At 40.1% G+C, this 14,973-nt stretch overlaps 1 protein-coding gene across 1 annotated transcript in view; it reads right to left on the reverse strand.

Moving 5' to 3' along the window:
* The window catches only part of LOC114617784 (stromelysin-1), a 9,312-nt gene extending 8,279 nt beyond the window's left edge, over window positions 1–1,033 (reverse strand). Inside the window, exon 1 of the mRNA XM_028763428.1 lies at window positions 849–1,033. Coding sequence (XP_028619261.1) covers window positions 849–953 — 105 coding nt within the window. The 5' untranslated portion in view covers window positions 954–1,033. The remainder of the gene's footprint in view (window positions 1–848) is intronic.
* Window positions 1,034–14,973: the final 13,940 nt, after the last annotated feature.

Raw genomic sequence — 14,973 nt, forward strand, 5'->3', positions numbered from 1 at the left:
CCTTCCTTCCTTCCTTCCTTCCTTCCTTCCTTCCTTCCTTCCTTCCTTTCTTCCTTCCTTCTGTCTTTCCTTCTTCCCTTCCTTCTTTTCTTTCTTCCTTCTTCCCTTCATTCATTCAGACAGGATCTTATTATCCAGCCAAGAAGTTTCTTAAACTCACGACACTTCTGTGTCTGCCTTCTGAGCTCTGAGTTTACAGGCTTGGACAGCCGAGCCTGACAGTCACTTACTTTTCTCAGTCTTTTTGACCTACTTCTCTAATTTGCTGAAATTCTAAGTTAATACTTCATTTAACTTGTCAGTGATGGCCCCTTCTGTACTTTATTTTGAAACACAATGTCTTTGTAGTTTAGTTTGCCATTAAAGCAATAACATCAATGGGAAAATTCACAAGTATTTAGTACAGAGAAAAGCAAAAAAGAAGAAATAAGTATATGTATGAACATTTGTCTGTTTGGGGTAATTTTATTTAATTTCCTCAATTTTCCACTTTTCAAAAGGATTTAGTTTACTAGGAAAAAAATGTAGACACACCTCTCTTGTACTAACAGTACAAATATTTTATTAAATTACACTGGACCAAAGCAAGGCACAGTTTATGTGCCCTTCCCTTGTCATTCATGTGCCTCCTGTACCAAAGTTGCCATTGCCTACACGCTGCATGACCTTGAATATTCACCCAATGGCCTTTTTTTTTTAACATAGGAGGAAGAATCATGTGATATTGAAATCCAACAACTTCTAACTCTCCTCCATTGCCCAACCACATTTACACAGGCAGTCAGAACCGGTCTTTGGAATGTGAAGCTGTGCCTGTCAAAAGCCTGGAGGCCATTTTCATCCCTTACCTGCAGAAGCTCCATGCCAGCGTCATCATCCCTTGCACTGCTATGCAATGGGTAGGACGAGCACACAGCCACACACAGCCACAGTAGGACCAGGAGACCCTTCATTTCCACTGGCTTTCCACAACTCTGTGCCGCTTTCAGTGAGTTCTCTGCTGCCTCCTTCTAGGTCCACCTTCCTGAGCCCAGCTTTTATAGAGTGGCAGTGTTTGCAGAGTCACCCACAAACTGACTCATAATTGCTTCCATATAAATGGGACCACTTCCAAAAATTAAAAATCAGAGTAGGGTGATACAATCTTCTTTACTAAGTTCTTCAAACCTTCTTAATTTTGCAAGGCAATGGTGATTAATCTCCAGGAAATGCTTCCTGCCTTGGTAAAAGAGAAAACTGGGGCATTTATTTTCCACTTTGGAAAATTTAACTATCCTTCAGAAGCTGTAATGTTTGCAACTTGGATAGTAGTGGACTAACTTCGTAAAAAGTCCAAGTTGTACAAAGAACTTCCAGAAGCCAAAGCTGAAGCCAGTGAGATGAGCTAAGAAAAATGTGTGCCCATGTAGCTGCAGCCCACACTACCTGCCACTGCAGCCTACTTTCCGTACCCCATACATTAAAAGATGATGGGCCTATAATAGCTTTTTCTATAAAGAATCATATAATTGATATGATTTACTCAACTAGAATGCCCTGGTTTTATCTTCTATCTTTCCTTTTTGTCAGTATTTTTCTTTTGTCCTTAGAACTAAATAAGCAGATGATCTGAGGTTGAAATTTATCACCAAAGATTCCTTGCTTATGCTTTTCTTTAATTTGCTTTTTCTCTTCTTTCTTTCTCCCCTATTCTCTCCTTCCCTCCATTTGCCTTACTCTTTTCCTCTCTCCCCTTCCTTCTTCTCCCCAGTAGACTCTCGCTTGTATTTTCGGCGTATAATGCATGACAGCAATTATTAAACATTTTATAGAAGATTATGCTAAACTTAACCACCCTAGCCCCTTTCTAACCTCCTTCCCCAGTATTCCCATCAAAACACACTGCTTTCTATTCACTTGCTTGTCTGTCGGCCATTTGCTTCCTAAGGAGAGCACTGTGCTGGAGATGAGAGTTATATAATGGTGAACTACATATTATATGTATATGTATATGTATATGTATATGTATATGTATATGTATATGTATATGTATATGTATATGTATAGAATCTTCGTTCTCCTCCCCTTTGCTCCTCTTTTACATTTCTTTAATGTGTGATTTATGTTTTCAGTTGGGAAGATATACAAAAATCAGACAGGGTTACTGTTTTGTGGAATATATCCCCAGTATTGGAGATGCCTGACAGAGCCAGTTGGCCCGAGACTACACATCACATCACATGAAGGCCTCCATTTCCATTCTAAGTGCTCTTTAAAGGCCACTCAAAACCAGAGGTCTATAATTCTCTAATCCTTAGACGAAACAAAATCTGTGTTTTCTCTTGATTGAAAAAAAGCAGGAATATTTGCTTGTGCTGGTATGAGAATAAGGGTTGGGGTTGGTGACAGTCCTTAGGAGACAGAATTCAGGAAGGGACAGGACCAAGCAGAGAAGTGAAATAGAAAAGTCAGGAAAGTCTCAGTGGCCACAGTTCCTTCTAGAAGAAGAATCCCTTCTTCATATTTTCCCCCTGAAATTGTGTCTAAGATATATTTTAGTATACTTAAAGTTTAGGGAGAGGCCTAAAAGATATGTGCTTATGTTACCAATAGTTCAGATGTGATTGGCATGATGTTCTTGAAATAAAAACAAACCTGAAGATATGTAACAGAACAGTGCATTGGACTTCCCTGAAAATCGTTTTGAGTCTTAGGCTCTCACTCACCGCTTCTCAATGGCACCCTCTGTGCTTCTGTTACTGCATCTTTAGATCAACTGAGGTGCAATGTATCTCCCATAACTCAAGTGGTTCTTTACTCACTTGATTCTGTGTTCCCCATACTTAGTGTAACACTTGACATATAGTACACACTTAGAATATTATATTAATGTGTTAATCAAGAGTGAAAGGCACATAGCAAAACAACATTTATAATTCATACAGATAATTCTGAATTCTTGGATCCTATAAACAGTCAAGGAACTGACTTTTAAATTTTCCTAAAAATTAGTTAATTTATTTACAGTGTGCATTTCTTTGTGTTCCCTTAGGTACTTTTGCAGGTTTGTGCCATGGCATATGTGCAGAGGTCAGAGGACAACTGTCAGGAATAGGTTCTTTCCCTTCACCATGTTGATCCCAGGGATCAGCTCAAGCCATCTTTATACCCTCAGTCATCTCACCGACCTTCCAGTAGCAAAAGTTTTAAAAGCTTTATTGACACAGAAAAAGTTTAAGCAATCACCTCAAGTCCTTCTATTACAAGAACCTTGAATGTATATACTTGGATGCCTTCTTTGTTCTCAAACTAAAATCATAGAACTGGCTACTTTTCTCATGATGAAAGAGACAGTCAGATTGTACTCTGTTGATTTTCAAATGTGTTTCATAGAAAAGCAATAGATAAAATAACAAAACTAAGGGACAGGGGGAGGTGGAAAGGAAATCAGGAAGGAGGGAGGGAAGGGAAGAACAGGAGCGAAAGGGAGAGGAAGGAAAAGAAGAAAGAAAGAAGAGAATCACCATTTTGAATGCAGAGGAATATGTGAACACCCTATATTCAACACAGAAATGAGAATGATGGCCCACAGAACAATCTCTTATTGCATGCGCTAATATAGGCAAGGATCTGGTAGTGGCTAGTTTTATACATCTGACCTCTCAGAGCTCAGAGACTTGGAGCTAAATTCAATCTGATCTAAACATCTCTGCAGAAGTTGCAGCTGGTCCAAGCAACAGTTAATCTGATAAATCTCCACTTCCCTTTCCTGTTGGTCATACTCCTTCCTGACTAATCAGTCATGACAGTACATCCTTGATCTGACCAGCAGATAAAGTCACTTAGCTATATACTAATTTATCAAGTATCGGAATATGAAGTGCTTCAAAATACCCAGACTAAGAGTTCACATTGCTTAATAAAATTTTAAAAGAAATGTAGGGGAGGAAGAGCAACAAATTTGACTGAAGATAATAGATTAATTTTGAAAAGCTTTTTATTGATTCCACACCAATCCCACCCATTTCCCCATTCATCTACACTCACGATTCACTCTTTCAATACTCTCCAAAGAAAACAAAAACAAAAACTAAAAACAAGTTTTAAAAAAGACAAAAAATAATATAAAAAAACCCCCTATCTTGCCATGGAAACTACCATGTGTCACAGGGTGTCACACAGTCTACGCTTTTGCCTAAACATCTTTACTTGGAAATGTCCATTACAATGAGTCGTTGGTGTGGTTTGAGGCCTTTGGGTTCCGATACACTATCAATACTCGATGCTCACGGGGACTCTTCTTGGATCTCCTGTTATTTATTGTCCTGTGTCCTGTAGATCCTGCAGCTTTGGTTCTGCAGGAGTGGCCTCTTTATATACCCTAGCAGTTCACAGATGGGGTAGATGTTGTGGAGGGTTAACTCAAACCTCTGAATCTGGATCTGGGTGGTGGCTGTGAGGTTCAGCCTGCCGGCTTTCCTTTGGCTATGCCACCAGAGCCAGTTCTCCTGCTTTGCCCAGGCAAAGGATGGAGCCAGCTCTCCTGCTTTGTCCAGGTGAGGGGCAGGGTCAGCTCTGTTGCCATTGGCAGTGGCAAGAGGTGGAAATGGTTCACTCCATCAGGATCAGCTTTCCTGAACCCATGCCACCAGGACTAACTCTCCAGGACTGCCTCAGCTAGGGGGAGGGCCAGCTCTAATAAGTTAATATTTTAAATGGGAAATAAAGAAGAAAGGAAGAAAAAATGAAAAAAAATGGTGGAAAGGAGGCTACAATCGAGAAGAGTTGCTCCTTACACAACAGCTCTGTAAGAAATAAGGTAAGAAGGAAGATTTAAATGAAGAACGTTTAAGCATAGATAAAACAGCAAACGCTGCTAGCATGTGAGTAATACAATGATTTGAGCATAAAGAAAATTCAGGTGTCAAAAATTATCTAGAGAAATAATAGTGGCAGAGAACTCGCTGAGAATGCATGCAGCTTTGGGTATGATTCCCAACGCCAGACAAAAGAAAAATCTAGAATCCCTGAAAACCAGATGGCAGTTACTTTTCATTGAAATGTAAAGAGCAGTAATGAAATATGAAAATCAAACTTTGTGCAGGTGAGCACAGAAGATCATAAGTCTCAGTGGAAGAGTTTAAAGCTCATTTTATGATAGGGAAGCCTTACTTCTGCAAAACATAAGGAAGTTTAAATATTTATTAGGCAGGATTAGGGCACATACAAGAATAATTCATAGTCCTGTTACAAGGAGGAATCTTTTAAGACTATCAATTGTGCATTTGTATTTTTAAGATTTTTATTTGTGAGAATAGGTGAGTGTTTCCATGTATACATACATGTCTGTGTACCCTGTGAGTGCCTGGTGCCCATAGAGGTCCTAAAAAGGTGTTGGATCCCCTGGAACTGGAGTTACAGATGGTTTTGGGTTGGTATGTGGGTGCTGGGAATTGAACTCAGGTCCTCTGAAAAGTCAGCCAGGGTTCTCAATCACTGAACCATCCATCTCTCCAGCCCTGAGTTTGTATTTTTATACCTGTATGTTATGTGCACATCATGCTGGCTATGCAACTTAGGAAATTCAGTTACCAGTTCTCAAAATTCTGAATCTTGCTAGTCAGAGAAATCTTGATAAACTTATCTAACTCAATCTGAACTGAAGGAGATGTGATTAATACAGATCTTCTGATGTCTGTTTTTCAGTTAAAATTGCACTGTACATGTTGACTTTTATGTCTGTTTACTACAGAAATACTCAGATAGTCTAACTTGCAGATGAACTAGAATGAGAGGAATGAGGTCTAAGTTGTAGTTGAGTGACAGACATCGCCTAGCTTGTCTTAGGCTCTGGATTTCAGCCCCAGCTTGGGGGGAAAAGAGTTTCTGGACTTGATGACTTTGTTGGGTTTTGCTCTATAAAAATTTTATAAGAAGGAGCTAGGAAGGTGGTTCAGTTGTCAAAGTGCTTGCCTTGTTACACAAACATGAAGACTCAAAGGGATTTTTTTCCTTATCTTTTGATTAGCTCTTTGGGAATTTTATGCAGTGTACTTTGATCATGTTTACTCTCTGGCCAGACAGTCCAGTCCTATCAAATCAGTGAGCTTCAGGTTCAATGAGAGATAATGTCTCAAAAATAAAGTGGGGATCAATTAATGAAAACATCTGACATTGGCCTCTGGCCTTCATGTGTGAACACATACACGCATGCATATGTACCTGCATACATACATGAGCACACATGCATACACACATGTGTATGTTTGAGAAAGTCTCTCAGGTACCACAGGCTGGCCTTGAACTTGAAGTGTAACCAACAATTATTTTGACCTTGATCCTATTGTCCCCCACCCCAGTGAAGACATGGTAGGTTTGCACAAATCCCCAGTAGATATCTTACTGGGAACTGAGTCCAGGAATGTGTGCATGCAAGGCAAGCCTTCTATCAGGTAAGCATCATCCCTGGCCACTGTCTTCTCCTCTTGAACATTTCTTGGAGGATACTGAAGCCCACCGTCAGTACTCTAATTGGAAATGCCCTTGAATCTAACAGTAGAATCTAGAAGACAGGAATTGGAAAAAAACTTACAGTTGACCTGGTCAGTGTGCTGTCATAGCGTTATGTAGTGGTCTTCGAGTTAAGAAAGTGTGTCTTTCACCCATTCCTACTCTGAAGGTCTCTTCAGATTAGGATTTTAATAATTATTTCATATCCAACTCTTAATGGATGGGGGTTTTCAGTATTTCTAAAACTGGAAACTGTGAAAATACATAAAGCAGTCTTACAAGCTGATGTCTGTGTGATGAAAAAGGCAGGTCAACTTTTAGTTTCTGAAATGACTTGAGATATTGATTAGGAAGCAGATGTGATTCATTCTTTTCCTTTGGATCTTCTGTCATATTTGTGGGGGGGGGTCTGGGGATACTATTTGCTTGGGATCACGGAAAAATATGAAGAGTATAGAGAGCATGTATCCAACCTGAAGATGGAAGCAGGCAATTTAGAATGGACAGTAATTGATGCCATTGCTCTTCATATGGAAGTGTGAAGAGAAGCTAGAGAAATCGTTACATTTTGTAATTTTTTCAGGACAATGAAAGGTGAAAATGCATCACTATTCTGATTTTAAAGTGTATAATGATTCAGGTGACTCCTTTCAGTGGTAAACAGTGTTGTGTCCCGTCATTCAGTGTCCTTGGTGCCAGTAGTGGCTTTCATGTGGTTTCAGGCACCTGACTCTGAGAAAGGAAGAAGGATATTTTGTAACATTTATTTGTACAAATATTTACACAAATATTCCAATTGGACAAAACAGAGTAAAATAAATCAATGATTACAGCAATAGTTTAAAAAATGGCGTGTCTCGTCTGATTAAGCTGTGAGAAAATTGCTGCAGAGAGAATTTTTTTTCATCTGAAGATCTGTATGGAAGGAGAAGGAATGAGCATGAGAAATGTCAGGGCCAAATTCAGCTCTGGGGTTCAAAGCTCACCTGACAAGCTTTCAATCAGAAAACTGTCTCTCCAGGACACCAAACATAGGAGACTCTAGGAAAGTTCTTGTGGCCTGACCAATGTGCTCTGTTTCTGTTGACCATGCCTATGTGAGAGCTATCATGAGTGAGAAAGAAAAACTAGAGAAAACACATTTCCTCTTCTATGAGCAATGTGTCAGTGGCGTCACAGATTTGCTGTTTTCCAATAATGGGGACGAGTAGGTCTCATCTCCAGTAGGGAATTAACCCTTTATATATGCTGGAGACAATGATTAGTGAGCTTTTGTCTAAGGCAAATACAAGTAGGCTCCAGAACCTTCTATCAATACAACTTCATTGTTCCTATAGCTAGTGAGAAAGTTCTTTTGAGAAAGCAAGCAGCCTTGGTTTTAGTTCCATGGGTATTTTCTCTTTTCCGTTTATAAGTTCTATTGCAAGTTTAGGGAATTTCCCTTCCCCTGACTACTAACCAGTTGTCTCTTAGATGGAAAAGTTTCCTGTTTGCTATTTTGGTCAGATATTGACTGTGCCTGTATGGTACTTATGCACACTTAGAGTGAGGATTGTGAGTTCAAGGCCAATCTAGGCTACATAACAAGATACCTTTTCATACATTATATATTTCATGTGTGTATATAAGTTGTAGGTATATACATCTACACTTTATGAATATACACACAATCTGGAGGACTGCAGATATAAGTTAAAAGAATTGATAGAGGAAAAGAATGCTGTGAAGAGAAAGGCAAGGTGAGGCAGGTAAGACATGGTATGACATCCTGCATGTGGAGAAGAATGAAAGCAACCATCCACAATAAAGGTTGGGCTCCTTGGGGCCGGTGAGATGGCTCAGTGAGGAAAGGCACCTATAAACTTGATGACCTGAGTTTGATCGTCAGGACCCACGTGGTGGAAGGAGAGAACTGTCTCCCATAAGTTGTCCTCTGACCTCCTTACACTCACTGAATCTTGCATGTGCCCACACAGACGCATGTAAAACAAATTAAAATTTATTTTAAAATTTAAAAACAAATAAAAAAGCTATGTTGGGTTGTTTTCTTTATAACTTGGGAGACTTTTCCTAGTGTGGAAGTAAGCAAAGCTGCTGCAAGGTAGAAGAGAAAAGGCTATATCAGACATATGTACCAGCTATGGCCACTTGAGTTCTGACAGACATCAAGGTGGCTGAAGAAATAGGAAAACTTCATGGCAGAGAAATGATAAGCATGAGACACTTCCAATAGGAACCTTGGGGGAAAGTTGTATGTAGTTTACTTAGACATGTGGAAACTTTGGCTAGTGGTTTGTATGTATGTTGAGAATAATATTTAAAATGGCGTTGCCTCATCTGGCTTGTTCTTATGGGGCAGCCATGTTCCCAACTAGACAAATCCTGAGGCCAAGAGTGGCTGCATGCTCTCACTGCTGCTTGGCTCAGACCAGCCAGAAGCACTGGCCCTGGCACCCATGAGATGCCAGTGTGGGAGATGGCTCTGCTAATCTACCATGCTGTCTCCACAAAGCTTGGCTGAACCCGAGACAATACCTGCCATCCACGCAGTACCTGGTAGAAATGAGACTCTAAAGCTTAATTATTATCCAAAGGCTTTATACATTTGGAAATACTCAATTAACAAGATGCCCACACAATTAGAGTTGTAAACCCAATTAACTAACCTAGATATCAATAACTATCCAAGATTGCTAAAGACATGCAGACGTCTCCAGCCATCTTCTCTCCTGCTCCTCCCTCCTTCTTCTCCTCACTCTTTCTCTTCCTTCTCCTCTTCCTCTTCCTCTTCTCGATCCTCCCACATTAGCTCTTCCCAAATTACCGAGATTTATTGTAAAATAAATATCCTGCTACATACGTATATTTAGTGATTTTCATTTGCTATTCCTAAGTTGAAAGGTGGGACAAAAAGTATGGACCTACCAACTATCAATAAAATCCTGGCCACCTGGAGACAAATGATAGAAGTAACTGTGGCTTACAATCCTGATGTGCTGTTGCAGTTAGCAGTCCATCTTCCTGCAAGCCTGAACACATAGTTGCTGGCTTTTATTATAGATGAAGAAATTGGTTTTCTGGGAATGTTGCTATAGGCTGGAGATCAAAATTCTACATACAACCTGGACTTTGTCCATGTGTACATCCAGTCTCTGACTGACAGAGGTATGTATTAACTGCATACCCTTTTCACCCCTACCCTACATAAAAGTCTGAAATACTCCCTTGGCTGAGTGATAACATTTTAAATGTAATTCATAATTGTCTTATAATAGGGATTTGTTTTCTTCCTGTTTTTATTTCCTTTCTCAAATACCTTTAATCAGTACTGTTTATTGATTGACAAATCTTACATACTTCTTTGTCATTGCTCTGGGGGACCTCATCTTCTTTTGAGTCATGATTTCGTTAATTGTGACACATCCTTTGAATGGATTCCATTATATAAGAATGACAGAATGGAAGTTTATAAGAACATCCAAAATTAGCTTTGGATGTATCCCAAAGCATAGCTCACTTTCAAAACTACAGTGAGCTGATGTGTGCCAGCCTGTTCCTCATTAAACCCACACTGTGTAAAGAAGGGACCAGGATTCAGGACATTCATCATCCAATAACTTCATTGTTATTCATAACCATCAAATTAAAAGCAAAGCTGCTTGGTTTTTCAAATGAGCTTTTCCATTAGCTAAAGGGACAATGAAGTTTTAGGTGATAGCTGACTCTGAGTCTTCTAAGTGTGTAACCTGTTCATAAAACACACAAATAGCATAATTATTCTTTAAGAAAAGAGAAAAATGTTACAGCTTGTAGGGTGATTGCCTAGTTTCATAAGACTCTAGGTTTGGTACCCAGCACTGAAAAATACCAGGCATGGTGAGTCATGTTTGTAATGTCACTACTGGTATGTAAAAATAAAAGAATCACAAGTTTACAATCATCCTTAGTGTGGTGGTTTGAATATATTGGCCCATGGGAAGTGTCACTATTAGGAGGTGTGGCCTTATTGGAGGAGGTGTAGTCTTGTTGGAGGAAGTGTGTTACTGTGGGGTGGGCTTTGAAGGTCTCTTCCTATGGTCAGGCCCCACCCAGGGTAGAAGAGAGTCTTCTCCTGGATATGGAAGACAATGGGGCTGAGGGTGACTTGAATTGTGGGGTCCTGGCTCTAGGTGTTCAGAAGAGAAGAATTTTAGTATGTGGCCTAGAGACACTTCTTGTAATATTTTGGTGAAGAATGTGGCTGCTTTTAGCCCTTGTCTGAAGAGTCTACCTGAGGCTAAGGTGAAGAGATTCAGAATAACTGCATTGACAAAGGAAATCTCAAAAAAAAAAAAAACTGGCATAGATTTTTATCCTCTAATTTACTCTCATCAAGAGCATTTTGATCAATAACAAGTTTAGAAAGGAAAAATGCAAACTGTATGGTTCCAAGTATTAAAGGGGCACCAGGAAATGCAATGGAGCTAAATCCTGTGTTCAAGGATATTAAATGGAATTAAGGGAGTGGTGACCTCAGGGTAAGATCCTACTCAGATGAGCTTATTATATGTTTGCAGTTGAACAATGGATATAACTATATCATGTTAAGTGTTATTATGACCTGGTATTTTTTTTCATTTGGACATGAGGAGATATGATTGTGTGTCAGATTAACAAGGGATTGATTGTAATGGTTGTTCTCAGTTGTCAATTTGATTATATCTGGAATGAACTACAATCTAAAGTTTATCAAGATCTTTGAAAAGAAAAGCTTAAGTCCAGGCATGGTGGCACAAGATTTTAATATCAGGAGTCAGAGGCAAGAAGATCTCTGAGTTTAAAGCCAGCCTGGTACAGAGCAAATTCCAGGTAGAGAATAGCTTAGGTCTAGGTGTGGAGGCACACACATTTTATCTCAGCACTCAGGAGACAGGAGACATGCAGATTTCTGAGTTCACAGTTAGTCTACAGAGCAAGTTCCAGGACAACAAAGGTTAGGCAGTGAAGGAAACTATGACAACAGAAAGCTGGTGAAGATGTGATAAAACAAGGGAGCTGTGTTCCAGCTCCAGCAAGAACTTGGCAGTCTCAGCCATGTGGCTCTACCATTAGAGTCAAGAATAGAAGAGGTTACCAGAATAATTGATGCTGATTAGCTGAAGCTAAGAAATTAGCTGTGATTAAGAAGAGACCAGCATTACTGAAGTGAGATATTCTGGGAAGTATTTTCTAAGAACACGAAGAAACTATGTTCCAGAAATAAACATTATTCTAGCAGTTGGACTTGGTAATATATAAGAATTACCCAGGTGGTACTGGTTTGAAGGCATGAAAGTGGTCATGGAGAGCATCAGAGGCTTGGTACTGTGAGAGGACCATAAAGACCAATGGTGAAAGTGCAGCCTCAGTGGCAGTTGTGACTGAAGGGATCATGCAAAGAAATTGAGGCTTGGCACCATGAAGTGAGCCTATGAGAGGTTATTGGTGAAGCCTAGTTGCATCAGAAGATCCCCCCCATCACCATATTGGAGATGCCAGTACCATGAGATGATGACCAAGAACAGTAGAAGCAGTGGAGTGGAGTCCACCAGAGGCTAGAATGCTACAGAGGAGAAGTGACCCAAGCCCTTTGGATCATGTGTGGATCCCAGAAGTTTATGTGTGGATCCCAGACATTGGAAGAAGAAGTTGTGAAGTTGAAGTTGCCTTAGAATTTTATTGTTGTGAAGATACACTATGACCAAAGCAACTCTTATAAAGGACAACAGTTAATTGGAGATGGCTTACAGTTTTAGAGGTTCAGTCTGTTATCGTCATGGCAGGAAGCATGGCAGCAACGGTTTTGCATCTTGATCCAAAGGCAACCAGTAAAGATTGTCTTCAGCAGGCAGCCAGGAGGAGGTTGTTTCCTACACTGGGCTGAGCTTGAGCGTATGTCCTCAAAGTTCACCCCCCAATGATGCACTTTCTCTGACAAGACCATACCTACACCAATAAGACCATACCTTCTAATAGTAGCACTTTCCATTAGCCAGGCATATTCAAACCAGGACAAGATCTCAAGATGTTAGAAATGAGAGAGCTATGGGATACCTGGCAAGGAAAGCAACTAACAGGGGGTGAATCCAGCCCAAGAGAAAGAATTGTGTTGCAGTCAACAAAGCTGAAAGGAGTTGGACATCAGACATGGAGGTGCAAAATTTAGAATTTTCTGGTCTTGCTTTGGTCTAGTATATCCTCACTCTGCTCCCATCCCTGTGATTTGAAATGGTAATGTATATCCTTTGATGTTGAATACTTGTGATCTGTTTTTTAAATTTGATTTTATAATGGTTTATAGTTAAGAGGTTGCATGACATCAGAAGATGCTTTGAACTTTGGACTTCTATACATTGGTGAGACTCTGAGGACTATGGGGACTTGGGAAGTTGGACTAAATTCAATTTACATTATGTTATGACTATAAACCAGTGGTGGTCAGGGAATGTAATACGGTGGATTGAATAGGTTTGGCCCTCATAAACTCATGTGTTTGATTGCAAGCCTTTATAAGAGTTGGCTTGGCCATGTAGTCCATTGACAGCAATGAAACACTAATTATAACAGGGCCTGATAGAAATTCCCAACAACTCAGGCTATTACCAACGTTATTGGTTGCTCTCCACGAACTGATGTGAAGACCTTGTTGCTGAAGACAACAACATCTACATAATTCACTGACCACAGAAAAGTTCATCTGGTGCTTTCCTACGGCCTTGACACCTATTGACTAGTGTTCATGGTACTAGAATGTATTGTGTATACAACCAAAGGAAAAAGCTAACACCAACTCAGCTCCAAACCATTTGATCTACAATGGTGACATGTCTGCATGATATGCTGGTTTAATAGTGGAACAAGTATCATGGAAGTAACCAACCACAATCTAATTGGATTTAATGTTCACTCCATGAGAGGGAACTCATGGCTGACACTTCACTGTGGCCAAGAACTTGAGACTAAACAAACAATAGACCTAGGGTTGAACCAAACACTACCATTGTGCTAAAGGAATGTAGAAATAAAATGATTTCTAATGACTCTCTGCTATATCCATAGATCAGTGTCTCAGTCATCATCAAACAAGCACTCTGGTTCAGGAGATGGGAACTGATACAGAATATCACAAGTGAACAATGTGCAGAGTGAGGACTGGGAAACAGTTAGTTCTAACTGGATGTCTCCATCAAATCCCTCTCTCAGGGATCAAGGAACTATACATGCAGAAGAGGAGGCAAATGATTGTGAAAGCCAGAGGGGATAGATGACAACAAGGAAACAACACCTTCTACACTCAGGACTGACGCAGTATGACCTCACACAGACTGTGATAGACTACACAGGGCCTGCACAGGTCCAAACCAGATGGGGTGTCAGTGCTGAGATGGAGAAGTAGACATGAGACCCATCACAAACCAAGAAACAACTTCCAATTGATAATTGCTCCCAAGGGAAAATTAGTTTCGCCAAGAGGCCACTCTAGATATATGAATCACATTGCCAGCCGTAGACAACCATTACAAAATAAATTCAATGGCATTTTTAGAAAAATTTTAAGGGTCTCATATTACTTTGGTTGGCCATTTTTTTGAAATATTACTGGTCTTTTTGTTTCTGATTTTATTTTTTGTGGGGTATGTGTGTGTGTGTGTTATGCTTGTTTTTTTCTTTCTGTTTGTTCATTTTCTTTTGTACCTGTTTGTCTTTTTTGTTTGTTTTCTTAAGAGACAGGGGGAAAGGTGTGGCATTAGAAGGACAAGTGGGAAGGTGGGGCGGGTATGAGGGAGAAGAACCTATGTTCAGAATATATTCTATGAAAATAACCTTATTTTAAATAAAAAGTAAAGTAACAAGAACATTCTAGGTGCCACACACACTTTAACCACCCCTGCCCAGCTCCTGATGGCAATATTTTCACTGTGTTCCTTGCCTGAGCTGAGGTCACCCCAATCTGATACCCATGAAGACAGGGGTTTGTCTTTGTAAGCTCTTCACTCAGTTTCCTCCTATGCTGGTTGTCTCATGAATTACTCCTCTTAGACAAGGAAGCTGTAGTTAAATGAAGAGAGGAAGTGAGTGCTTTCAAATGAATCCAACCATCCAAATCTACCAAAGCATTATTTATGAAGAAGCTATTGTTGGTTTCTCCATGAGGACAGATGTCCACAAATGGAATTAGTCCTGAGAACCCAGACCTTGGGACCATGGCAAAGATGGGAGTCACACCATGGGGAGCTGACCATGCAGAGGAGGTCAGTGCTTCCCAGTGCTATATAGGGTTGAGCCCCTTTCAGGAGAGAAGGGATAGCCTAGAGACAGACCACCTTGTCTCATTAACGGGGATGCAGATGCCATGAATCATCATTCACTTCAATTGTAGGGGAAACATGAGTGTTTGAATGCACCTTTCAGTACACAGTGACCCATGTAATTGCTATGTAGGAGAGGCTCTGAGAGACCTACTCA

The sequence above is a fragment of the Grammomys surdaster genome, unplaced genomic scaffold (genome assembly GCF_004785775.1).
Source record: "Grammomys surdaster isolate TR1022 unplaced genomic scaffold, NIH_TR_1.0 138, whole genome shotgun sequence".
NCBI lineage: Eukaryota > Metazoa > Chordata > Mammalia > Rodentia > Muridae > Grammomys > Grammomys surdaster.